This window comes from Nicotiana tabacum, chromosome 8 (genome assembly GCF_000715075.1).
Source record: "Nicotiana tabacum cultivar K326 chromosome 8, ASM71507v2, whole genome shotgun sequence".
NCBI lineage: Eukaryota > Viridiplantae > Streptophyta > Magnoliopsida > Solanales > Solanaceae > Nicotiana > Nicotiana tabacum.
In genome coordinates, this window is record NC_134087.1 from 69,728,314 (window position 1) to 69,754,798 (window position 26,485).

The following is a 26,485-nucleotide window of genomic DNA, read 5'->3' on the forward strand; positions in this document are numbered from 1 at the left end:
CAAAATCAATATCTCTATCATGCGACATGCCTGGAAGATCAGCTGGAAACACATCGAGATAATCCTGTACCACTGGGACTGAATCAACAGAAGGGATATCAATACTGACATCTCTCACATAAGCTAAATACGCGTCACACCCCTTCTCAACCATACTGTGAGCTTTAAGGAAAGAGATAACTCTACTGGGAGTGTGATCTAAAGTACCACTCCACTCAACACGCGGTATACCTAGCATAGCCAACGTCACAGTCTTGACGTGACAATCAAGAATAGCAAAATGGGGTGACAACCAGTCCATGCCCAAAATAATATCAAAATCACCATGCTGAGTAGCAATAAATCGGCTCTGGTCTCAAAACCACGAATAGTAACCAAACACGACCGATAAACGCGGTCCATAACAAGAGAATCTCCCACAGGAGTAGAAACATAAATAGGAGAACTCAAAGAATCTCGGGGTACACCCAAATGCAGAGCAAAATAAGAAGACACATAAGAATAAGTGGAGCCTAGATCGAATAGAACCGATGCATCTTTGTGACAAACTATAACAATACCTGTGATAACAGAATCAGAGGCAACAACTTCGGTACGAGTAGGGAAAAAGACATAGTATCTAGCCTGGACTCCTCCTCGAGGGCGACCTCTACCTACCCGACCTCTACCTCTAGCTGGCTGAGCAGGTGGGGCAGCAATTGGAGCTGTAACCATAGCCTGAGAACTCTGCGGGGCACGCTGTGGCTGAGAAATCTGTGAAGGTGCACCCCTCCCAAGTCTGGGGCAATCCCTAACCATATGGCGTGTGTCATCACACTCAAAACAAGATCTGGGAGGACATGGTGGTTGTGAATGACTAGGTCCAGGTCTGTTGGACTAACCTCTAAAAGCACCCCGCGCAGGAGGCGCACTAGAAACCGGAGGTGCATAATAAGGCTTCTGAGATCTAGGAGGAGCTGGAGCACTGCTGGCTACTGGAAGAGCTAAATTAACAGGGCGACTCATATAACCCCTACCATGAAGACCTGCAGCTGGGGTATGGGCACCAGAATAATGGCCCGACTCTCGAGACCTCTTGGCCTTCCTCTCCTCTCTCTCCCTAGCATGCATACCCTCAATTCTCCTAGCAATGCTCACCACCTGCTGGTAAGAAATGTCTATCTCCAACTCTCGAGCCATGCTAGATCTGATGGGTGGGATAAGGCCCTCAATGAACCGACGAACCCTCTCACGGACAGTAGCAACCAAGGCCCGTGCATGCCTAACCAATCTGGTATAACAGATAACATACTCTGAAACAGTCATAGCACCCTGGCGCAAATGCTCAAACTCTACGCGTCATGCGTCCCTGAGGCTATGAGGGACAAACTCTTTCAGGAACATATCTAAGAACTGGGTCCAAGTCAGTGAAGCAGCCATATTTGGACTGTCTAACTCATAGGTGCACCAGTCATAGGTGGCTCCCCGAAGCTGGAAAGCAGTAAAGCAAACCCCGCTAGATCCTGTTATACCCATAGTGCGAAGAATACAGTGGCACTCCTCCAGAAATCCCAAGGCATCATCTGATGCTAATCTACTGAATACCGGAGGATCATACTTCTTGAACCTCTCAAGTCTCTGCTGCTCGTCCTCTGAAGCAGTTGCCCCGTCCTCGGGCTGAACTGGCACTGCAGGCGGTGCTGGAATGATCTTTGGGACCTGCTCAACATGCACTTGCTGCTTCAGAGTGCGGGCGGTGGGAGACTGTGCTCTTACCCCAGCCTGGGATATGGCTGCGGCAAGGAGAAGCAACCCTGCCTGAGCCAAGGTGGTGTACATACTCATGAACTGAGCCAGAGTCTCCTGAAGGGCTGGAGTAGTAGTGGCAGTAGGCGTGTCAGGTGCCTGGACTCTGGTTGGATCTACTGGCGGTACCTCGCGCAGGTGCTCTCACTGCACCACATGCGCATCCTCGGCCTCTACCTCGGCCCCGACATCTGACGGCTACAGTAGGGGGCGGGGGTGCATGATCATCTCGAGTAGCACGTGTCCTCACCATCTGTGAGAGAATAGAAAACAGAAGTTTAGAATTGTGATGTCAAAATATCGCACGACAAGGAAATCAATTGAAGTGAAGATTTTTCCTAACAGTTACATAGCCTCTTGTAGATAAGTATAAACATCTCAGTACCGATCAGCGAGACTCTAATAAACCGGCATGTGTTTCGTGAGTCCTATGAACCTAGAGCTCTGATACCAACTTGTCACGACCCCAATTCACCCTCTGTGAACATGCCCTGACGGCACCTAGTCTCTATGACTAGGTAAGCCTAACAATGCGGAAAATAAACTAACTTGCAAAATAAATAATCAAAACTGAACAACTGGAAGAAAATTGTATATAAAAATGCCGCTCGGCATACCAATATTACAAAATCCTACAATACTATCCCAAAACCAAGAAACTCACGAGAACACACGCTGAAAGAAACGTAGTACAATGCTCTAACTCCAGAATGTCTACAACAACAGTAAGAAAGAAGGCTAAATACTAAAAGATGGAATAAGATAGAGACTCCTTGGTCTGCGGACGCGGCAAATGTACCTCGAAGTCTCTGATAGATCTCCCCGCCTTAAGAGTGATACGCCTGGGTAGAGGTACCTAGATCTGCACATGAAAAACATGCGTAGAAAGGGCATGAGTACACCACCGTGGTACTCAGTAAGTGCCAAGCCTAACCTCGGTCGGGTAGTGACGAGGAAGGTCAGGGCCCTATTGAGGTTAAACATAATATAAAGTTTTAACAGTATGAAATAGACAATATAAATGAGTACAACAGTGAAATAAGATAGGTTATACAAGGCAACAACAAATATACAAAGAACAAAGTAACACAGAATAAGAACAATTCAATACCAATAGCAACAACGAGGATCTCCCAGGATACCGTCCTGTAGTCCCTTTCATCAACTGTCCAGTGGATCTCTCGGGATACCGTCCCGTAGTCCAATCATCAATGCACGGGGATCTACCGGAACCCCAGTCCGTATTCCTAAATGTAAATACTCAGTACTGGAGGAATCTACCGGGTGCATTTCCGTAGTTCTATATAACTGTGTAGGGGGATCTACTGGGAATCTAACCCGTAGTCCCAAAGTAAACAAACAAGGGGGGGGGGAAGCTACCGGAATCCCACATCCGTAGTCCTAATGTAAATACACAGCAACAACAAGAAGATATTTCAGAAATTAAATTTCATATCAAGGAAAAATAAGTAATTCTAGCCTAACATGCTTCACGTAGTGCACTCAAGCCAATTTAAGTAAGTAGGCAATTTAAGTCAACTAAACATGCTTTTCTAACTAACAACGTGCTAAATTTGCAAGTATAATAAACAGGAAAGGGAACATGTTAATAAATACTTTAAGAAAATCGTATTTCCAACAATTTGCACAAGTACGCGCTCGTCACCTCATGCACAAGGCAATTAAATCACCAAATATGCACATCATAAGGGGAAGGTCCCCCACACAAGGTTAGACAAGCCACTTACCTCGAACTGGCTCAAAATCAACTAAAAACCACGCTTTTGCCACGAGTATCCGACTCCAAATGGCCCAAATCTATTCAATTCCATTTCATAATGTAAATAATACTTCAAGAAGCTGATTCTACAATAAAATTCTAAGCTAATACGCGAAATTATGTAAGATGACAAAAACGCCCCTCGGGCCACGTCTCAGAATCGAGTAAAATTTATATTTTCAGAAACCTCGTACTCTCAGGAGTTCAACCATACTAAAATTATCCAAATCTGATGCCAATTGCCCAACCAAAACTCAATAATTCGGCCTATGAAGTTTTACCTAATTTTCATTCAAAATCCGAAATTAGAGGAGGAATTCATGCTTAGATTAGTGGATTACAAGCAAAAAGGAGTTTAGAATCGTTACCCAATCGATATCTCTAAAAATTTCTCAAAATCTCGCTCAAATCCGAGCTCCCAAGCTTAAGTTTTGATAAAAATGGCTAAACCCTTGATTTTTAAAATCTTATATCTGCCCAGGCGCGTTCTTCTTCGCGAACGCGAGGCTACTATCGCGAACGCGATGCACAAAAGTCCTGCTGGCCAAATTCCTCTTTCGCGAACGCGTATCTTACACGAGCAGACCTTACGCGAACGCGTGGACCATAACGCGATGACTAATGAGCCCTTACCTTCGCGAAAGCGGGACATCATCGCGAACGCGAAACACATAACAGCTGCTCTACTTCACAAACCTTCACGAATGCGGGATAGACTTCGCGAATGCGAAGCACAATCCTCCCCCCAGCCCCAGTTCCCCTACGCGAACACGAGACCCCACTCGCGAACGCGAAGAAGGAAACCAGAACTGGGCTGCTGCAATATTTTCTGCAATTCTCTAAGTTCTAAACATGACCCGTTGAGCATCCGAAACACACCCGAGGCCCCTGGGACCTCAACCAAAAGCACCAACATAACCTAAAACGTCATTCAAACTTGTTCCAACCTTCGGAACGCTACAAACAACACCCAAACACCCATTTTTCATCGATTTCAAGCCTAAAATTTTAAAAACTCTATAAAATACACTTTCGATCAAAAAGTCTATCAAACCTCGTCCGAATGACCTGATATTTTGCACACACAACCCAAATGACATGACGAAGCTACTGCAACTCTCGGAATTCCATTCCGACTTTCGGATCAAAATCTCACTACCGAACCGGAAACTTCCAAAATTCAAATCTTCGGCATTTCAAGCCTAAATTAGCTACGGACCTCCAAAACATGTTTCAGACACGCTCCTAACCCCGAAATCACCTAACGGAGCTAACGGAACCATCAGATTTCCATTCCGAGGCCGTCTTCACACTGTTCCGACTACGGACAACTTTCCAACACTTAAGCTCTTATTTAGGGACTAAGTGTCCCAAAACTCTCTGAAACTCAAAACTGAACATCCCGGCAAATCAAATTAGCATAAATAAACTTGAGGAAAGCAGTTAATAGGAGATCAGACGTTAATTCTTAAGACGACCGGCCGGATCGTCACAGTAGTCATTACTAAAAATAGCAAACTCAGGAGTGACGATAAGCTTGAGAAGTGCTTTCAGTGTCTCATGCGCACAAATAAATCCATGTTATCGGCATGAAAAGCCATTAAAAAGTTAAGCACTACAAGCTCAAAACTCCATGTGATAGACACCGTGTCCGTACATTTTCTCAAATGAGAATGAGATGAAATGACACTGCTGTAAATACCTAATTTTTGCTCCTTTTTTTAAAAATTTGTTTATTATGTGTGTTTGTGTAGGTTTTAGGAGTTGATTATAGTTTAATGTAAAAAGGGAATAAGAGTTGGGCTAAGTTGTGTTTTTAGCCGAAATGGGCCAACAATCGGACCAAATCAGTGGCCCAATGGCACTGACCCGGTCCAAGATGAGGCTAGCAGTGGAGTAATTAAAAGACGTAGTTTCATAGTGAAGCTACGCCATTTCATTTAGTGATCCAAGGATCGGATCTCAGCCATCTATAGTGTTGTAATCGGACGACTCTCATTCAATCACAACACAGGTATTTAATACCTTAATTACCCAAAATTTTGAATCGCCACCACCAGCAGAACACCCCAAACCACTCCATTCTTACACCGTTTTCTCCTCTCGTCCTACTCTACCCGATTCCTATTGAATATTGATAAAATGTAATTCCTATTTAGTTGGGTAATTAGCATATTTCAGGTTTAGTTGAGTCAAAGCATATCTTTATTAGTAGTTTAGCGGGTAAATTAGTGGTTAAGTTAGTGGGTCATGTTCAGACAGTTATCTCTTAGTAAGTTAGACTAAATCTCTAGATAAAGGGTGCTATGTAGCTTTATTTTTTTCGTGAAACTAAGTAACAAAAATTTCTCTGCATTAAACAGTCTTCTTCTATAATAGTTTTCTTGCTTCTTCTTCAATTCCCCCAACAATTTTTGTATCAGAGCGAGGTGAGAAGTGAGAGAGTGGAACTCCACAAATTACCAACCTTATGTTCTTTTTTCTCTTTTTCCAGGTTAGGTCAAACTGGGAAGGTAAAGTAAGAGCAAAAAAAAAAGAGTCAAAATTGAGGGAAAAGAATGGCTCCCAATAGAGCATCCACCACTTCTCAGCAACTAATTCATACTTTTAATGGGGATAAATATGAATTTTGGAGCATATAAATGAAGACTTAGTTCAAGTCTCAAGAATTGTGGGACTTGGTGGAGAATGGCTATGTTGAGGAAAACGAAGCTCAAAGACTACAGGAGAACAAAAAGGACTCCAAGGCCCGGTTTTACATCCAGCAAGCTATGCATGAGTCAATTTTCTCCAGAATTGTTGTTGCATAGACCTCAAAAGAAGCATGAGAGACTATAAGAAAGAATTCGCGGCTCAACAAAGGTAATGATTGTTAAACTCCAGTCACTCCGGCGTGATTTTGAAAATTCATCGATGGAAAGTAGTGAATCTGTGCAAGACTACTTATCTATGGTGACTGCAATTGTTAGTCAAATGAAGTGCAATTGTTAGTCAAATGAAGGCATATGATGACACAATTAGCGATGAAGTTGTTGTCTCTGAAGCTCTAAAAAGTCTTAATAAACGATTTGACCATATTGTAGCTGCTATTGAGAAGTCCCATGATTTATCTACTATACCTTTAATGAATTGATAAGTTCCTTGCAAGCTCATAAGGATAGACTGTATGCCTCTCATGAGAAGGGCGAAGATAAGGCATTTCAAATGAAGGGGGAGTCTTCTTTTAAAGGCAAATCAGAAGTTTCAAATGTTAGAGGGCATGGAGGCAGAGGTGGTTTTCGTGGTCGAGGTCGTGGCAGAGGACAAGGTCAATTTGGTGGTCAGAACCGACAGTTCAAGAGCACCATTCAATGTCGCTATTGCAAAAAGTTCGGCCATAAGGAAGTTAATTGCTGGGCTAAACAAAAGGATGACCAAAAGCATGCCAATTTCATGGAGAAACCACAATAGGAGAGTAATCTGTTCATGGCTCTCTCCTCTATAGGTGCTGGTTTGAATGGTGTCTGGTTCATTGACAGTGGTTGTTCTAACCACATGTCTGGCACAAGGTCGTTGTTCAAAGAGCTTGATGAATCGAAGAAGTCAGAAGTTCGGCTAGGAAATGATAAAGCAATGAAAGACGAAGGGAAAGGTACAGTTGCCTTAAAAACTTCTCAAGGTAATATTAAACTTCTCCATGATGTGCAGTATGTTCCTTGTTTAGCTCATAACCTATTGAGTGCTGGGCGATTGATGACTTGTGGATACTTTATTCTATTTGATGACAACTCTCGTAGCATTCAAGATAAAAAAATCAGGTCAAAAAATTGTTAATGTTCAAATGACTCAGAACAAAATGTTTCCTCTTGAAGTTTCTAATGTTAAAAGTTATGCATTAGTTGCCAAAGGTGGTATAGAAGCTAACTTGTGACTTGCAGTATGGTCATTTGAATATAAAGGGGTTGCAATTATTAGGTCACAAAAATATGGTTCTTGGTTTGCCTAAAATTGATGCTCTTGAATTTTGTGAAGGAGGTGTGAATGGGAAGCAAAATAGAAATTCATTCCCTGTAGGCAAGTCCTGGAGAGCTTCTATTTGTCATGAGTTGGTGCACGCTGATTTGTGCGGCCCTATGAGTGTTGAGTCCTTAGGTGGAAGTCGATACTTTCTACTTTTTACTAAGGATTATAGTCGAATGAGTTGGGTATATTTCTTTTAATTCAAATCTGAAACGTTTGAATATTTTAAGAAATTTAAGTCTTTTGTTGAGAGGCAAAGTGGCTATAGAGTCAAGACTCTTCTAACAGATAGAAGTGGCGAGTTTATGTCAAATAAGTTCAACTCTTTTTGTGATGAAAATGGTATTCACAGAGAGCTCATAGCACCATATACACTGGAGCAGAATGGTGTAGCCGAACGAAAGAACCAGACAGTTGTTGAGATGGGTAGAAGCATGATGCAAGCCAAAGGTGTACCAAAGTGTTTCTAGGCTGAAACTGTTGCCACAACTGTCTATTTGCTGAATATTTCACCCACCAAGGCTGTTCTTAATCAAACACCATATGAAGCATGGAAAGGTAACAAGCCTAAGGTAAGCCACTTATGCATCTTTTGATGTATAGCTTATGCTTTGGTGAATTCACAGGATCAACATAAGCTTGATGGAAAATCTGAAAAATGTATCTTTGTTGGCTATAGAGCACAATCCAAAGCTTATAAGTTATATAATCCAGTAAGTGATAAAGTTATAATCAGTAGAAATGTTGTGTTTAATGAAGATGCAACCTAGAACTTCAATTCCGGGAATGTGAATATATAAATTGGCACCTACTGATGATGTTTTTAATCAAGAATCTGCAGCAGACTCTACTCCAGGGAACTCATCTAATTCTTCTCGAGCAAGTAGCGGTCTTTCTCCTCCTCAGTCAAGCACCTCTTATCCAGCAAGTGATCACTCCTTAACTCCACAAGGAAGCGGCAACAATTTTTCTCCATCAGACTCTTCCAACGAGACTCCACCAACAAAATTCAGATTTTTGAGGAAAATTAATGAAATTGCTCTTTTGATTTGTATGTTGCAGAACCCACTTGTTTCAAGGAAGCTGCTGAGATTGAAGAAAGGAAAAATGCAATGATAGAAGAGCAATTGAGCAGAATCAGACATGGGAGTTGGTGGATCTACTAGATGGCAAAGAACCCATTGGACTCAAATGGGTGTTCAAAATAAAGTATCATGCAGACGGGAGCATACAGAGATACTAGTGAGGCTGGTAACTAAAGGATATGCACAATATCAAGGTATTGATTATGATGAAACGTTTTCACCTGTTGCTCGCTTTGAAACAGTGAGAATGCACTTATCTTTGGCTGCTACATTAACCTGGCCCGTTTATCAATTTGATGTTGGATCTGCATTCTTAAACAGGGATCTAGAAGAGGTTAAGTTTCCCAACCTGAGGGTTTTGTTATTACAGATGATAAGAGCAAAGTGTACAAGCTATAAAAGGCTCTTTATGGGCTAAAACAAGTGCCACGGGCGTGGTACAACAAAATTAACTCGTATTTCCTAAAGAACATATTTGAAAGGAGCGAGAGCGAGCCTACATTGTATGTAAAGAAGTAAGGTATGAGTGATTTTCTGGTAGTTTGTCTGTATGTTGATGACATGATTTATACGGGATCATGTAAAACTTTGGCGGCTGAATTTAAATCATGTATGATGAAGGAGTTTGAAATGTCATATTTAGGTATCATGCAATATTTTCTTGGTCTTCAAGTGAAACATGAAGAAGATGGTATTTTTGTTTCACAAAGAAAGTATGCAAAAGATCTTCTGCTTAGGTTTGGTATGCAGAATTGTAAAGTGGCTGCTACACCCATGAATGCAAATGAAAAATTGCAGCTTGAATATGGCATCGATCCTGCTGATCCAAGTTTATTACAGAAGTTTGATTGGAGGTTTGAATTACCTAACACACACGTCCTGATATTATGTTTTCGGTTAGTGTGTTATCTAAGTATATGCATAGTCCTACGAAGCAACATCTTGGTGCTGCTAAAAGGGTTTTGCGATATGTTGCTGGGACCGTTGACTTTAGGATTTGGTACTCTAAAGATGCAGACTTCAGCTTGATTGGTTATAGTGACAGTGATTGGGCAGGAAGTATAGATGACAGAAAGAGTACATCTGGAAATGTTTTCAGCTTTGGATCTGGAGCAATTTCGTGGTGTTCGGAGAAGCAGAACGTGGATGCATTATCGTCGTCGAAAGCAGAATATGTTATTGTAACTTCAACAGCTTGTTGGGCCATATGGTTGTGAAGATTGTTAGTTGATGTCTGCCATCAGCAAGAGGGTGCAATGAAAATACTTTGTGACAACAAGGCAACGATTGCAATGACAAAGAATTCGACTTTTCACAGCAGAACAAAGCATATTGACATCCGTTATCATTTCATTTGCAACCTCACAGCAAAAGGAGAAATAGAGTTGAAGTTTTGCAGTACAAGGGATCAAATTGCTGATGTCCTTACTAAGGCACTCCCACAAGTCAAGCATGATTATTTTCGGTAGTAACTAGAAACTTGAAGTCTATAGTTTTGAATCAAGGGGAGTGCTGAATATTGATTCAAAAAATGTAATTCCTATTTAGTTGGGTAATTGGCATATTTCCGATTTAGTTGAGTCGAAGCATATCTTTATTAGTGGCTTAGTGGATAAATTAGTGGTTAAGTTATCAGTTAGTAAGTTAGACTAAACCCCTATATAAGGGTGCTATGTAAGCTTTGTTTTCTATGTAACTAAAGAAAAGTTCTTTGCATTAAACCGTCTTCTTCTATAAGAAATTTCTTGCTTTTTCTTCAATTCCCACAATAATTCCGCACCCCAAAACCTTCAAAACCCTCCCAAAAACCATATATCTCACAAAAATCGAAATCCTAGCGTTCCCGTTTTCTTCAAATTCATGAGGATTGAGTCATCCCCTTCGCCCAACACATACAGACATATAGAGCTCGACTCGATCTCCGGTGACTCGAATTCCAGCGAAGCTTCCGTTCACTCCTGCTGCCGCCTTCCTCCACCCCACTGACTCGAGCTCTTTTAGCCGTTTTCGACCAAAAACCCTCTTTTCTTTCCATTATGCTGCTGAAAATATTTATTTCAGCGTCTGTTGGAACACATCAAGTGTTCCAAGGTCGGACAACCGCTCGTCTTTGTCCCCGGCGTCTGCTGGCTACTCGATTTGGCCTCGAATGTCCTGAACTTTGTATAAACTGCGAACCCTGATCCTTTCCCGTGAGGTTTTGATTTTTCTGTTTCTCTATCGTTTGTTTGTAGCTTTGTTGTAGTTTAATTTCTGTTTATATCATTTTAGTTTAACGTTCCTATTTAGCCTAATTTCTGATTTCGCTGTTGTTTAAGATAATCGATTTTGATCAAATATGTCACTGTTAACACGGTTTGCCTAATCGTTATGTTTTATTTTTGTTTCTTGTCATTGGTATTGGTAGTTGCTTTAACTGAAATCTCAAATCCATCATTCCCCGCCTCTTTAATTTCTGATTTTGATGGTACTTAGGAATAACGTTTAGGTTCTGATAACCAACGATTCAGTTTGCTTATGTTAGTATATTTGGAGTGTGGCGATGATGTTTAGTCGCTCGTTAGGCTTAAATCACCTATCGGATTGCAGTTTCAAGTTGTCTTTCCTGCGTTGTCATGTTTTAGTTTAAGTTAGTAATTGTGTGTTTAAAAATTCAGTGTTAGTACTAATTAACCCGACTAAGTTTTGAAGTAGTCTTTTAGTATAGGTAGTTATATGCTTAAGTCTTGTTGATCCCTACTAGTTGACTCTTAACCAATTGTCATGATCCAAAATCCCACCATATGAGTCGTGATGACATTTAGTATCTAAGACTAAGTAAGCCGATTATAATAACAATTCAAGCCATTTTTTTTAAAGGATAATCGAAACCAACAACAAAAATTAAGATACAACCTTCCAAGACTGGTAGTACTAACGAACTCTAAGTTAATATATGAAACGATTTGAAGGAAATTAAATATACATTACTGCTCGAATAATTATTAACAGTACAATAAGATGGAAAGACTCCAAGGGACTACGACGACCAAACAGCCCTACCTTGAATCCTTGCGATCACTCTCTAACTCTGTCCGAGTCCTACATCTCCAATACCTGGCTCTGTACATAAAAAAATGTACAGAAGTGTAGTATGAGTACATCACAACGGTACCCAGTAAGTATCAAGACTAAACTCGGTGGAGTAGTAACGAGGTACAGTCAAGACACATCTAATAACCTGTGCAATATAGCATACCAAAATAATAGGAAACAAATAGCAATGATAGCAACAATTATCAACTAGTGATATAAACAACACGACAACAGGAACACCAAAAATATTGCTCAATAAATAATGAATACAAGTACAACCATTTAATCAAGTCCTTTAATTACAAATCTTTCATAATCAACAAGTGACATACATAGCAGGACAACAAGAACACCATAAATATTGCTCAACAAATAATGATTACAAGTACAACCATTTAATCAAGTCCTTCAATTACACATCTTTCATCTAAAAGTTTTCCAAATAATAATCTTTAGAATATAATACTTACCAATACATATATTTCGAATATACTTCCTTCAAATAAATATCTTTCGAATCTAATTCTTAGAAATAATATTTTGAATATAATTCTTTCAAATAAAAGTCACATTGTGACACCTCATTTCACAATCATAAAAATACGGGTCTCAGCCCACCTTCATATTTTTCGTAATACGGGCCTCAGCCCACTTTCATATTTCCACGGCACCTCGTGCCCATATTTCTATCACAATTGCACGGACAACTCAAGTGCCAAAAATATCAATATATAAAAAAATATGCACGATCAATTTACTTTACAAATAGTTTGAGTGAAGAAAATGATATTGCACTTAAATTAAAGCATCATATAAACTATTGATTTGGATGTAAAACTTATTAATTTAAAACATAATAGTAATTTTTTTATTTAAAACAACTCAATCATTGAAAATCACTAAAAACCAAAAATATAAATCTTCAAAGTCTCGTACTAAAAAGTCAAAGCCAACACAATGCAACAAGGAGCACAAAACACATAATAATAATAATAATAATAATAATAATAATAATAATAATAATAATAATAATAATAATAATAATAATAATAATAATAATAATGTCAACTAGTACATCACGAAAGAAGATAAGAATTTACATATTAATGAAACAAAATCACCAAAGACAAGAATATAAACAAAGAAATATCAACAACGCACTTCCGAGGTACCGCCTCGTAGTCTCAAATCATAAATAAATTAACAATATCTCATTTCCTTATATCACCGCGGGAGCCTTCACATAGAATTTTAAAGAAAATATTTTCCCCGAAATAGCGTCCCTCGTTTTAGCCACCCTTATCACACCGCATGACTTCTAGTAGTTCCCCTACTAGCCACGCGTTTCAAGCCACCCTTATCTCACCGCATGCGTTTCAACACTCTGGCCTTATATCACCGCATGCATATCAATATCACACTATTTCACAAATCGCACCTCAAGTGCCCAATATCACAACATAATACAACTTGCACCTCAAGTGCCCAATTACGCTAACATTGTGTGGGGGAATTTCCCCTTAAGCATTGAGTCTTATGTGGAAATTGTGTGATTGAAAACCATGTACGCGAGGTGACGAGTACGTACTTGGTTTATATGTGCAAATTATATCGGTTAAAATTCGTATACAACCTTATGTATTAAATTGGAAAATTGTTGGGACTTATTAAATCTCTTACTTGTCATGTCTCATTCCTTATTTGTCTAGATTATTTTTATATGATAATTTGGTGCGATTGCTACTTGACTTTTATGTGAACTCTGTGTTTGTTTGAGTTGCTATTTTTATGGAAATAATTTTCATTATTGATTTTATCTACATACAATTTAAATGAGAAATTTAGTTAATAAGATGAATAAATCTATTTATTTCATGAAGTTGTGAATTAAAAAAAATGTTGTCCCTTGATGAATTTCTTTTCAGTCCATGTTGTTGAAATTGATATTGAGTTATAAAGGTTGTAAATCATATTGAGGCGAAGTGTTACACTATCTCAATCCAATAATTGACATTTTTCGTCGATTATCCAACTCTGAATGGTTCGAATCTAGCCAAAAATAATTCAATACAATCAACACAAATTATTGGAATCAATCCCATATGAAAATACCAAATTTTCCAATAAAATCCGAAATTAGATCAAAAATCGTCTGTGGGGCCCACGTCTCGGAATCCGACGAAAGTTACAAAATATGAACGCCCATTCAACCACGAGTCCGACCATACCAAAATTACTAAATTCTAACAACAAATCGACCTCCAAATCTTAAATCTAAGGTATAGAGAATTTCTACCATTTTCAACCCAATTCACTAATTTCATGATAAAAACAGCAATAGATTCATGTATTTAACCAAAATCGAGTTAGAATCACTTACCCCAATTCATATGGTGAAAATTGCCTAAAAAATCGCTTCAATCCGAGCTCCATAGCTCCAAATATGTTAAAAATGGTTGAAACTCGTGTTTTGTAATTTGTCCAGGTAAGTCGCAGCTGTCGAATACGACTTATAAATCGCATTTGGTAACCGCGATTTGCCTCTGCCCCAGAACACAGCATTACCCGCCTTTGGTAAATCAATCATAAAGTTTTGTACAAATATCCAAATGATGAACGGTTTGAAGCGTTAGAAACTAGACTCAAAGACCTTTAATTTGATAGGTTGTGCATCACATAACACCTTATATATATGTAGATATGCTCGTCCAAAGTGTGATCTTGTGCGTGCTCATTTAGAATTTTAGTCTATCTTGAAATTTTCCAACTTGGCTTAGACTTAGGCTTCTCCTTAGACCCCAAATCACTTATAATATACTTCGTACACTTATTATCATATCCAATTGGTATCTATCATATTAATAGTCCGTCTTTGCGCACAAAATAATATAATTAGCGCACATCAACTTTCTTAATAGCTTAAGTATTTCAAAAATTTTTTAGGGTGTTACACCAATCTTGTTCGAATTACTAGTGTTGGAACTAGATTGAATCTGATTTCTCTTCGTGGACTAGCTAGTTTTAAGTTTTGGTTAAGATTAAGAGGAAAGGAAAATAAAAGGCGGTACTTGAGTGTAGGGCCCTGGTTGGGTTGCTCTTTACTGTCGGGTGACTGTTTGGAGCATAATACTCCAAAAAACTGTCCACAATTAGTAAAGTAAACTGTTTATTGTATAAATTTCTAGTTTCGGATACCTTTTTGGTAAAAAAATCTATTATCTTGGATAGATTTTTGGCTAAACAAAATCGGTCCGAAGAGTCCTTATCCTCTCCTATAAAGGAGAGGTCTTTCCACACACTCTACACCTTTTTACACACTTTAAAAGAGACACATATCTTTGAGAAAAAATCAGCAACTGAATACTTATAAGTAAGCTGAAATTTCAGAGCTTTGTGAGTATTTTCGAGTGTAAAATCTTTCACAAAAATATAAAGATTTTTTGGGTAATTTGTGGAATCACTAGCTTCTAGTTTCAAGTGTCTTTGCTGGATGTTTTCTGAGTCATTTTCTTGGATTACAAGCTGTTGTTTGCTGCTATCATTGTTGCTGAAATTTTAGCCCCTCGATTGCTGATACTTTTTCTTTCTGCTATCCAGGTAACCTTCTTAAATGCTGTTGTAATTTTGGTCAAGAATGAATGGAAATGAAGCAGACTTAAAGTGTTCTTCAGCTTCTTTTGAGCTTTAAAACTGTTTGTATAGGACTTTGTATGTAAGCATGTGTAATGAATGTTGAACTTCTTGTTTCATTTTGGTTGACACCGTGCTTTAAACATTTTGGCTCATAGCTCACTGTCACTTTTTCCCCCTCTTTTTGTTTGTTTGTTTGTGAAAAATCACCAAATAACATTTCTTTTCATGGTTAAGGTGCTTCATCTTTGTAAAGTATTGATGGAAACTAATGATCACCATTTTCTTACTAACGTGTTTGATATTCAAAATAATTGAAAGTGGTTTCATGTAAGCCAAGTGGAAAGCAACAGTGATGCATTAGAATGGTTTTAAGATTCTGTTTGGTCAATATATATATGTTCGTTGCAGTGTATACTTAAAGCTGGAGAATTATCTCATGTTTTAGTCTAATTTGTGTTTCATAAAAATGATTTCTTTTAGTTTTATATGTTTTTTCTTTCAATGATTTATTGAGTTTAGTTTGTTTATCCATATTCTTGACATTTGTTAGGCAATGGTCAATGATCTGTGATGTCTTTTACTATTTTTGATTAGTGTGTTATTTTTTTGTAATTATTGTTTTATAAATACTTGGGTGTTGATTTATTTTTATGAGCATGAAATAGTAGTTAAATGATGAAAAGGATAAAAATGTTGGACCTGCAAATATAAAAATGGTTTACCAGTAATTAATTTGGGTCGAAGGAGTGGGAAATAGTAAGCTTATGTTTGGACTAAGTTCATTTAAGGAAGAAGGAATTGGGCAAAGGTCAAAATGCTAGCCCCAAAGACAGTAACCAACATTTGACCCAATGATCATTTAATTTCAAACGGGGCCAGCAGCCGAAGTGGCTACATGAATTGCGCTCAATGCCCATAATGGCCAAAACGGGCCAGCAGTTCCAATATAAATGAGCCGGCCCATCATTAGTTTTCCATATTTTTCCCTGATAATAAAATCCGAAAATCAAATTTTTGTTTAATTAATTTAATAACTTAATCATCTTTAATAACTAATTTAGTTCGCTATGCAATTTTAGACGCATCTTCGGACCATGTGTTCTTATATGATCCTTGGTTAATATCAAATAATAAAAATCGTCATGTGTGCATTCCCGCTCCTTGACTTGCCAATAATAAATTGTATTTGACCATGTGTGCTTACACACACCTAGGTCAACACAATTAATAAAATTCAATTAATTATTAAGAGACAATAGACAATAATAATTCATGGTAGATAATACACAATTTATCCAAAATTAATTCTAGTCACGTTTAAGTCAATAAAGCGACCGTGCTAAAATCACAATATTCGGGTAGTGCCTCACACCTTCTCCCCGTCAACAGAATTTCTCACCTGATTTTTTATTTTCGCGGACCAATAAAACTAGAGTCAAACCTCCATTTGACTAGGAATTTAAATAAAAAGTGACTTGGAATACCAATAATTCAATTTCAAGTGGCGACTCAATAAATAAAAAAATTTGTCACTTTAATTCTAACCCTTTATCCATGCAATCCACATACAAATATTTTGCGTGGAATACGATGAGTATCATTCGGTCCGGCAAGCCCCCGAAAGCATTTGAGGCGTCTTTGATTTTATATTTTCTTATGATTTTCAGAGATACTAAGAAGTACAAGTTTTCTTACCCTGATTCTTTCCCTAGACATTTAAATGTTGAATCGGGGGTTGTCTTGTAATTTTTTTACTAAATCTTCTTACTTCTTAGTATAAAGTCAAATGTTACGTTTTTTATAAATGTTGGTTATTACCTGGAGAAAAAATAGTGGTAGTAGTTTATATAAATATTATGTAGGAAATTTTATAAGTTATTAAACAATAAGATCATCTAGAGTTACTTTACTATGAATATACTGGAAATTAATACTAGCATATATTTTAAGCGGTTCATGTAATACTGAATAAAAGAGATGGTATTACCAGACAATTCATGTGTAGGTTTATACTACTAATTAAGATGAATATCACCGTAAAGAAAATAGGCAAGTGATCTTAGCAAATGTGTCGTCAATAACCATATGTTTAGTGTTAGTTGAAGATCTAGATATTGTCAGTAAGTTGCTTCTGTGCACGCGAGGATATGAAGTAAGGAAGATAACTGCATCTATATTATATTTTCAACTCACTAGACTAGACTTCTCAGTCATGACAATCCTCACCTCCATTCGTTAAAAAATTTCATACAAATTCGTCTACACATATTCAAAGAATTTGAGTCATTAACAACACGACTAAGGAACTGATCTGCCATACTAATAATGCATGCCTTCCACATCCAGATTTATACTGTCATGCCATCCAGACTTCTATTGCCTTCTAGCAATCAGGAAATTAAATACATGTTCACTATTTCCCTCTGAGCCACAAAAATTACACCCCGCTTGAAGATTAATGCTTCTTGCTAGTAAATTTAATTTAATAAGCTAAGTAAAATGTTTCGAGCTAACCTCCAAATAAAATTCTTTAACTTTTGGAGTTAATATAAATTCAGGTATCAAAGCTTCTTCCAATCTACAAATTAAATGCCTCCTATAAATGTCCAAAGATGATAACCTAATTTGTATAGATACGTCACATGCAATTCTGATTAATATAAGGTTCATATAAAATATGTTACCTGCAACACAAAATAATCACCAAGTATTTTCTTCACAACAAAATGATAATTATATAGAGGATTAGTGAGGTAACCTCATTGAAGTCAAAGTTGAAAGTGAATGATCGATATCCATTTAGAGAATAAATATAAACGATGTACCTGAAGTTCATGTATACAACATAATGATAATGTATATGAAAGAGTTATAAGCCAAAAACCGAAAAGATCTTGATTGAATAACTAAGCTTAGCTTGTATGTTGTTTTCAATAGCTGATTTATTTTTAAACGTTTAAGGATCCCTTTTTATTGTGTTTCAAAAATTTGTTAGGTTTTTGAGACAATTCATTTAGCAAGACTTAGTCGAAAAAGAAATTTTTATTAACACTTTCAATCATAATGATCCCACGCCCATATACTGGTGTATTTGGAGGTCTATCATCTATGAAACAATCAAATCATTTATTCGACCTCTCAATTTTTGATGTGTACTACGTGCTCATTTTGTGAGATATAATATTTCTAATCTTGTCTAATTTTATATATTATCGTACATCAATCTTAATATTCATATTTTATATAACATTTTTATTTTTATATATTGGACCTTAGAAGTCCAAATTCACTTCCACAAAAAATTATACTAGTAACTAGAAGTAGAACTTATTCTGCTCGATTAGTTAATGACAAAGTAAAATTGACTAATTTTATTATGTGGCATAGGGGATAAACTAATCATTAGACTAAATTTTTAGAGTGACACTTTCGATTGAGAGACTTGTAAATCGTATATTACATAAATACAATTTTTACATTTTAATATGACGCATCCCTTTTATATTGACCTCAACAAGGCTAACAAAAACCAAAAATCAAACCAAGAATGACACAACAACAACCCCAGAATACTTCATATCTTATTCAAGAATTTGCATGCCCCAAAATAACAAACTCCAAACCTCAAGAAATCAAAAGGGTCCACAACAAATATATCAAAGATTAAAACTTTAGCTCCAAAAAGCCCAAGAAAATTAAAAAGGGGTAATAATTATAGCAAACAAATTTGCTTACCCCAAAATAATCAATGGGAAGCTCAGATTTTGCACTTTCTCAGTAAAAAGTAACTAACCACTTATTTCACCATAGCTTAGGAATGTCAAAATATCAGCGACATAACTGTTAAAAAGCCTACTTGATATATTATCATATCATTATACAGATTTTAGAAAGAACAAAGAATATCGTGTAATTGGATATATGCTGCAGTATATTTATCTAGGACTGATTGACAACGATATGAAAGTTGCAAGGTCTAATGATCATAACTTGACTCTCCCCCTCCCTTTTATGTTATGTCGTTGACGCTTTCAACATTGACATGACGATTTTGGCCCAGGGCGAGGATAAGACTGCTATAAAGTGCAACGGGAGGGAGGCAATACTAATTTTAACCTAAGCACATATGAAGGAGAATTAAGTTCGAATGCTGATAATGGAGGTAGTATAAATAAGGCTTTACCACAAATTTTGTTTATAATTGTTTACCATTTTTAGTTCTGTAATTATCATGTTTAACGAATACGTTGGTTTTCCTTGAAGTCTGATCCAAGCTAACTAATTTAAGACTCAAATGCATAAAATGAGTTTGAGTTCATCTAATCCAAAAGCTTACAAGTAAATGAATATCAAATTAGCTACTTGATACAATCGGTAAATAATATAGGGAATAATCGATACATCAATTTATAAGTTATACTAAACAATATGCATGCTTTACCTTTTGTCATACTGGCACACAAAACAGAGACATGTATTTCGCAGATGGTCAATTAAGGTTGCAAATGAGTTTGGTTTACCTTTATATCTGCGGAATTCTATGAAGTCTATGTACTCTCTTAATCAATTAAATAAGGACAAATTATTGTTACCTTTTTCAAAAAAAAAATTAAATAAGGACAAATTATAAATATAAAGTGTTGAGCAATATAGCTATTTGATACAAAAATCTGCTTTCAATGATTTTTTCACAGAAAGTTCACGTGTGGTTTCATTGTCGTTCAGAGGGAATGTTTCACTAGGAATGTTGATGTTTAGAATGTTCACTTAGTTCCACAATTTCATGGAGGCATGTATCAATCGCAGTAAGGAAAGAAGTGACTAAATGTTCATGGACGTATATGCACTCTTTGATGTGTGACTGCTCCTCCAATGTCAAGTTTCAAATCTATTATCTGCTTTTCTGCTATGAGTCATATGTCTAGAACTTTTCTCCTTTCCCATCAGAAAGTCTGTGCTCTTTTACGTGTATATGCATTACTGTTTAAGCTCAGTTCATTAGCATATTTATCAATATGATGATAATATGACTGCTAGCTGATCACAGAAACTATGATTATTCCACATGTCCTTTTTGATTTGTGGAGCAATATGTTGAATGTTGCTTACCTTTAGGTGTCCTTTGGGAATCTCTTTGGTATTTTAGCTTGCATTATTATTATTAGTAAGTCCAACAGTCCAACAAAGAGTTGCTCTTTTTCCTTTTTTTTTTCTTTCTTTTTTCTTGTGATCTGTAGAATCAATACAAAACTATTTATAGCAGCCATTATACATAATTCTCCTAACTAACTTTTTTAAGCAAAGTTGCAGCGTTCTTTATCATTCTCTTTATCTTCTTAGAAACATATATAAGGATGTTTTAATTTGCAGAATCACTTTACTACAATCAAGCGTGGCATTTTATTGTAGCTACTTTGGAAACACTTGTGTATAGTACAATCCTTTATCTGGATAGGTACTAAAAATATTACCTTTTCATTCTGAAACTATGTTATTTCTAGACTAGATTACAAATTGCGGTCTTATATTATTTGTTCTTTAATCACATTTTTTGTTGTTCACAAATTACTGAGTATTTCTTGCAAATTCATTCAGAGTTAGTCAATATTCTTGATGAAGAATGGATCGGAAGGACAATTGTAAATGTTGATGATTTGCTGGAATTCATCTTCTCCGGTAAATCATATATATTCTTTGACGTTGGATAGGCTCCATATGCTACTAGCAGCTTTTGTGGTACAAGATTCTAAGCAGACTATAGCCTTCAATAGAGCAGACTACAATGAAGTAATTCTTATACAATTTAATCCCCTAATAATTGAGGTACTTAAAAACTTTATTGATGGTAATTCAAGTAAGTTCATCGATTTATGTGATCAACTAATGTAGAAGCATACTTTAAGTCCTTGTGGATTAGTAGGAGTATTTTTTGGTGTATCTTTATTTTCTTTTGGTTGTCGGGTAATTTATTAAAAGAAAGTGGCAAGCCTAAATGAATTAGCTGGTTTTTCGCCTAATCAAAAAATTAAACATTTTTGAGGTTAATTCTTCTTCTTGCTGCTAAGTTTTTAACTCATAATGAGGAACAAATCCTTTACCGATCAACAAGAAGACAAAATATTTCATGGTCAGACCCCTTTTTAACAAGTCACTTGGGATTGGTGGTCCTTGGCAACAATAATATAGAGACTACATGATGAAATTCTTATATTTATTTTTTGTTTTAATTGTTTTGATTGTGATCGATAAATTTAATCTGCAATATACATGCATTTTTATTATCTCTCTCCGCTCTTTTGTTTTTCTTTGAATCGATACGCGCATCGCGCGGGTACGTATACTAGTTAATATATTAAAGGAGAAGCAAATCCATGAAATTATACCAAGTGTCAACACCAAATATCAACACATGTCATATTTTAGGACAAAAATCCAATACTTTTGGAGATTCAAAAAATTTTAAAATAGAAAAGAAATTACAAAATTTTAATAAACTAATTCAATTATTAATTAACATCATGGAGTCCCACGTTTTTTGGCAAATACTTTTAAAAACTGAAAACTAAAAAAATAAAAAAAATCATCACCTTAACTGCTACCGCAGTTTATCCATGTTATATCTCTTCCTAAAAAAATTCTCCTAAATTATAGGCACATGCATGTCTCTCCACTCAAAATAACAAAACAAGAAATTGAAACGCATTTCTTTTTTATCTTAACTAATTAACTAATTATAAAGATGACGATATAAATTTTCTTTAAAAAAGCGAGCAACATATAATTTGCGTAATTCAATTATGAATAGTAAATGTTCTTATAGTTGAATTATGAATTTAATAGATAAAATAAAGTAAAGAAAAAGAAAAAATTAAACCCCCCCCCCCCCCCCGGCAATAAGTGAGGTTTTATTGTTGAGAATTTTTCACAAAGCACCATCTTTTAGTCCTAATTAGCCATTAATAGAAACCCTTTGCTATATTACGTCCTATAGCTATCTTTTATGCAATTCTATAATGTATTTAATGTATTTAAGGTAGTGTATTTAATAATACAACAAAAATTAGCGGCGTACAAAAAGGAAATCTAGCTAATCCTGATATGTATTTACTTGTATTCAAACGTATGTAGCGCTAAATACGTAACGTATCTGCGCAATATCTGGGTCGACGAAGATGTTAAAAACGGAAGGAAATCAAATCAATTCTGATTTCCCTAATTTTACGCAACAAACTTAAAAGTTATCCCATCAATCTGTATTCTTCTCAAAGTCAGAAATACAGAAACGTGAAAGAAGCGAAGAAACAGAGCAACCTGCTTCTATATTGTGCGATTTTCTTCTCCTCTTTATCGATTGATACAAATTATATACAAAAGAAGGTATAACTCTTCTATATATATGGCAAGCTTGACAGTTTTGTTGCGTCATTCTGGAAAGTGGAACGATGAGGGCAATTATATCAACTTTTCCATTGAGGGAATACTGATTAAGGAGTATGCTTCCTTTAATGATCTAGTTGGTTCAATTTCTAATCAACTGGGTATAGATTTGAGCACAATTAACATTAAAATACAATACAACGTTGAAGGCAATCGCACGCCAATGGAAATACACAATGATATGGGTTACAGAGTGTATGTAAAATTGAAAAAAGAGAACAAAGAATTTGGGATGTATCCTCTGTGTATTACAACTATGGAAAAAGAGCTTATCTCCGGAGATGGTTTAAATCAAGGCGACATTGTACAGATAGACGAAGCAGTTCAAATGTACGATTCCGATACAGATGATACACTAGCTATAGAACTTGCCAATTCAGGAGAAGCGATTGGAGTGTTCGAACTCCACAAGGATTTGATAATTTCAAAAACTAATCAAAAGGAGGTTATGGCTGGACAAGTTTATAAGGATAAGGCTATATTGAAAGAGGTGATGAAGAATTATGCTATAGCTCAAAGGTTTCAATTCCGTGTTGATCGGTCTAATGCTGTCAGGTTTGATGTTTGTTTAACTTTGTTGTATTTAGTTGTAGTTGTGTGTTTCCTCCAGATGATGAACACCTTTGAAAATTTATATTTGTTTAGTATTCTTAATAATATGTATTCAGGTGTATTTTACTATTGAAAAAATACAACAGTGGCTATGATTATTTTCATATTATGTCTATAATGTTACTAAGTATTTGATTATTCATACGAATGTATTTAGTTGTATTTATTGTATTTAATCACATCTAACAATATTGGAATTCGTTAGTATACAAAATTACATATACACAGATATCAATTTGGTACTTTATGAATAGGAAGTATATATGTCAGATTCGTTGAGTTGTCTGATGTATGAACTTTTCTTTCCAGCTATGCATTAATATGTATTTCAGAAGATTGTGATTGGAGGTTTAAGGCTTCAAGCATTAACAAATCGGAATTATTCAAGGTGAGAGAATTCAATGACAACCATACATGTCTGCTGAAGGATAAAGTGTACGAGCAGCGGCAGGCTAGTAGCAGCATTATAAGTGGTATTATAAGGACAAAGCTTACAAACCATAAGAGGAAATACACTCCGAGGGACATTATTGATGACGTGAAATCAGATTTAGGTGTTGATGTTAGCTACATGTTGGCGTGGAGGGCTAAAGAAAAGGCAATGAATTTTCTTAGAGGTGAACCGGCTGATTCATACAAAAAATTACCAGGATACTTATATACAATGGATAAGACATATCCAGGTTCTCACATAAGAATGGAAAAATCGTCAAATAATGAATTCATGTACGTGTATATATCATTGTATGCATTTATAAGGGGGTTTGATCATTGTAGACCAATTGTTGTAGTGGACGGAAGTCATCTAAAATCCTACTACACCGGGACATTCGTTTCTGCAAGCACGTTGGATGGTGCAGGTGAGTACCTCAATAATAATACAATTTGTTAATATTTAAAGCATTGGAAAACATGTATTTAAAAACAATTATATTCAATTGTATTAAACATGTCATATATTGTCACTAGCATACGGTGTTATTGATTCAAAGAACGATGCTGCTTGGACGTGGTTCTTTGAGCAATTCAAGATAGCATACGGTGTAAGGGAAAACATGTGCATTGTTTCAAATAGAAATGAGAGCATCATTAAATCTGTATCGAGAGTGTATCCGGATTTACCGCATTGTGCTTGCATATGACATCTATGGAATAACGTATACAAGAAATTCAAAAAGAGCCATGCCAAGTTGAGTGAGATATACTTCTCGATGGCAAAAACATACACACAAACTGAATTTGATAGTCTGATGGAGAAGGTTGAGAAGGTAGATATTAGGGTGAAAGAATACTTAGAGTTAGCTGGTTACGAAAAGTGGGTTAGGTTGTATGCACCTGTTAACAGGGGATGAACAATGACGTCAAATATCGCTGAGTCAATCAATGCAGCACTAGTTTCAGCAAAGGAATTGCCAATATATGACTTCCTCGAAGAAGTTAGGAAAATGTTTGGTCGTTGGAATTGTAGTAACCGTAAAGAAGCTACTCAGACATACATGACGCTTGGGAAAAAATACCAGGAAATGCTGGAGTTGAATGAGACCATGTGTACCCGTATGACTGTAAGTTAATTTTTATGGAATTGCTGTATACAACTGAATACACTTTTTTTTAGGCAGAACTACCCGTTAATTTTTATGAATATTTGCTTGAACTAGTAAATAATATAGATGAATACAGTTAAATACATGTTATTATTAAGACTGTATGCACGTGATAATGATTACAATGGAATTCAGGTGATTGATACAGTTTAAATTGATTGGAAATACCTGAATACAGTTGCTCAAAAAAGGTTGAATACAAATGCATACAAATGCAGACTGTAGAGTAATACAGTTGAATACAGTTGCATACAGTTGCTGGAATCAGCTGAATTTAACTGAAATTGGATGAAATTACAATTTTCGAAGTTGATAGTAACCATTTAACTCAGTAGTATATATTTGTTAATTCATGTAAATGTGTTCAAAACTTATATTTCTGTTTTTAAATGTAGGTGGTACCCTCAACTGAATACTTACATACTGTTAACGATGGTGGGAGGAATTACACAGTCTGCCTGCTCGAGAGAAAATGTGTTTGTGGGAGATTCCAAATTGATGAATTGTCATGCTCACATGCCTGAGCTATATTGAAGAGCAAGTTTTTAATGCCTGAAGAATATTGCTCTAGCAATTACAAGCCAAGTACAATTGTAATGACATACGATGTGTCAGTGTACCCGCTACCGGACAAAAATGACTGGAATATACCAGAGCATGTTGCAGAGGAGGTTGTACTACCACCCAAATGGAAAAGACCTCCTGGAAGGCCAAAGAAGAAGCGCGACAAAAATTTAAGTGAATTGATGTTGCCGAAAAATCAACATTCATGTAGCATATGTGGGCAGGAAGGACATAACAAGCGAACTTGTAGGAATGCTCCACGTAATAAATAGTTGTATTCTGACATGTATTGGTGACTCGACAATTTCTCAACACTTATTATGACATTATCAGCTATAATAAATTCTTTTTTCGAAGTAATATATTGTGGAATGACTTTCGTTAATATTTTCTGAATTTATTTAGTTGAATTATTTTTATGTATATAAATATATATGAAGTGGCTGTGAGAGTATCTTAGTATAGTTGAATACAACTATATCAATTCCTTAATACAGGTGAATACAACATGTTGAACATAGTTGAATATAGGTTAATAATACAGTTTAATTCAATTGACTTTGGAGGAATACACTGTAATACAGTTGAATACAGATCTGGACAGCTGGTTGAAACAGTTGAATGGATGCAGCTAAATATACTTGCATACCAACTGTAGACAACTGATAAATACACTTTAATACAACTGAGTTGAACTGAATAATATAGATTAATACAATCAGCTAAACAGAATAATACAACTAAATACAACTGCTTAATACTGAAAGATAAAGCTGATCTTATGCAGCTGAATACAATTCAAAAATTGGCATTAACAAAAATCATTCAGCATACATAAAGTTTCAGAAATTGTAACTAACATGTGCGTTAACTAAAACCTGTTCAAGCAAACTTAACCAAATTTCAGCATG

General features: G+C 36.1%; 3 protein-coding genes across 3 annotated transcripts; all 3 read left to right on the forward strand.

The window, feature by feature from the left end:
- Window positions 1-9,171: 9,171 nt before the first annotated feature.
- LOC142163147 (secreted RxLR effector protein 161-like) lies at window positions 9,172-9,866 on the forward strand. The gene is made up of 2 exons (XM_075220401.1): window positions 9,172-9,503; window positions 9,575-9,866. The coding sequence occupies exons 1-2, from the start codon at window positions 9,172-9,174 to the stop codon at window positions 9,864-9,866; spliced, it is 624 nt and encodes a 207-aa protein (XP_075076502.1).
- Window positions 9,867-22,753: 12,887 nt separating this feature from the next.
- On the forward strand, window positions 22,754-24,758 carry LOC107768534 (uncharacterized). Its single transcript, XM_075220402.1, has 4 exons — window positions 22,754-23,349; window positions 23,716-24,266; window positions 24,376-24,503; window positions 24,573-24,758. Exons 1-4 carry the CDS (start codon window positions 22,754-22,756, stop codon window positions 24,756-24,758), a joined length of 1,461 nt encoding a protein of 486 aa, XP_075076503.1.
- A 3-nt stretch (window positions 24,759-24,761) lies between these two features.
- On the forward strand, window positions 24,762-25,846 carry LOC107768535 (uncharacterized). The gene is made up of 3 exons (XM_016587666.2): window positions 24,762-24,968; window positions 25,406-25,462; window positions 25,547-25,846. Exons 1-3 carry the CDS (start codon window positions 24,762-24,764, stop codon window positions 25,844-25,846), a joined length of 564 nt encoding a protein of 187 aa, XP_016443152.2.
- The last annotated feature ends 639 nt before the right edge of the window (window positions 25,847-26,485 follow it).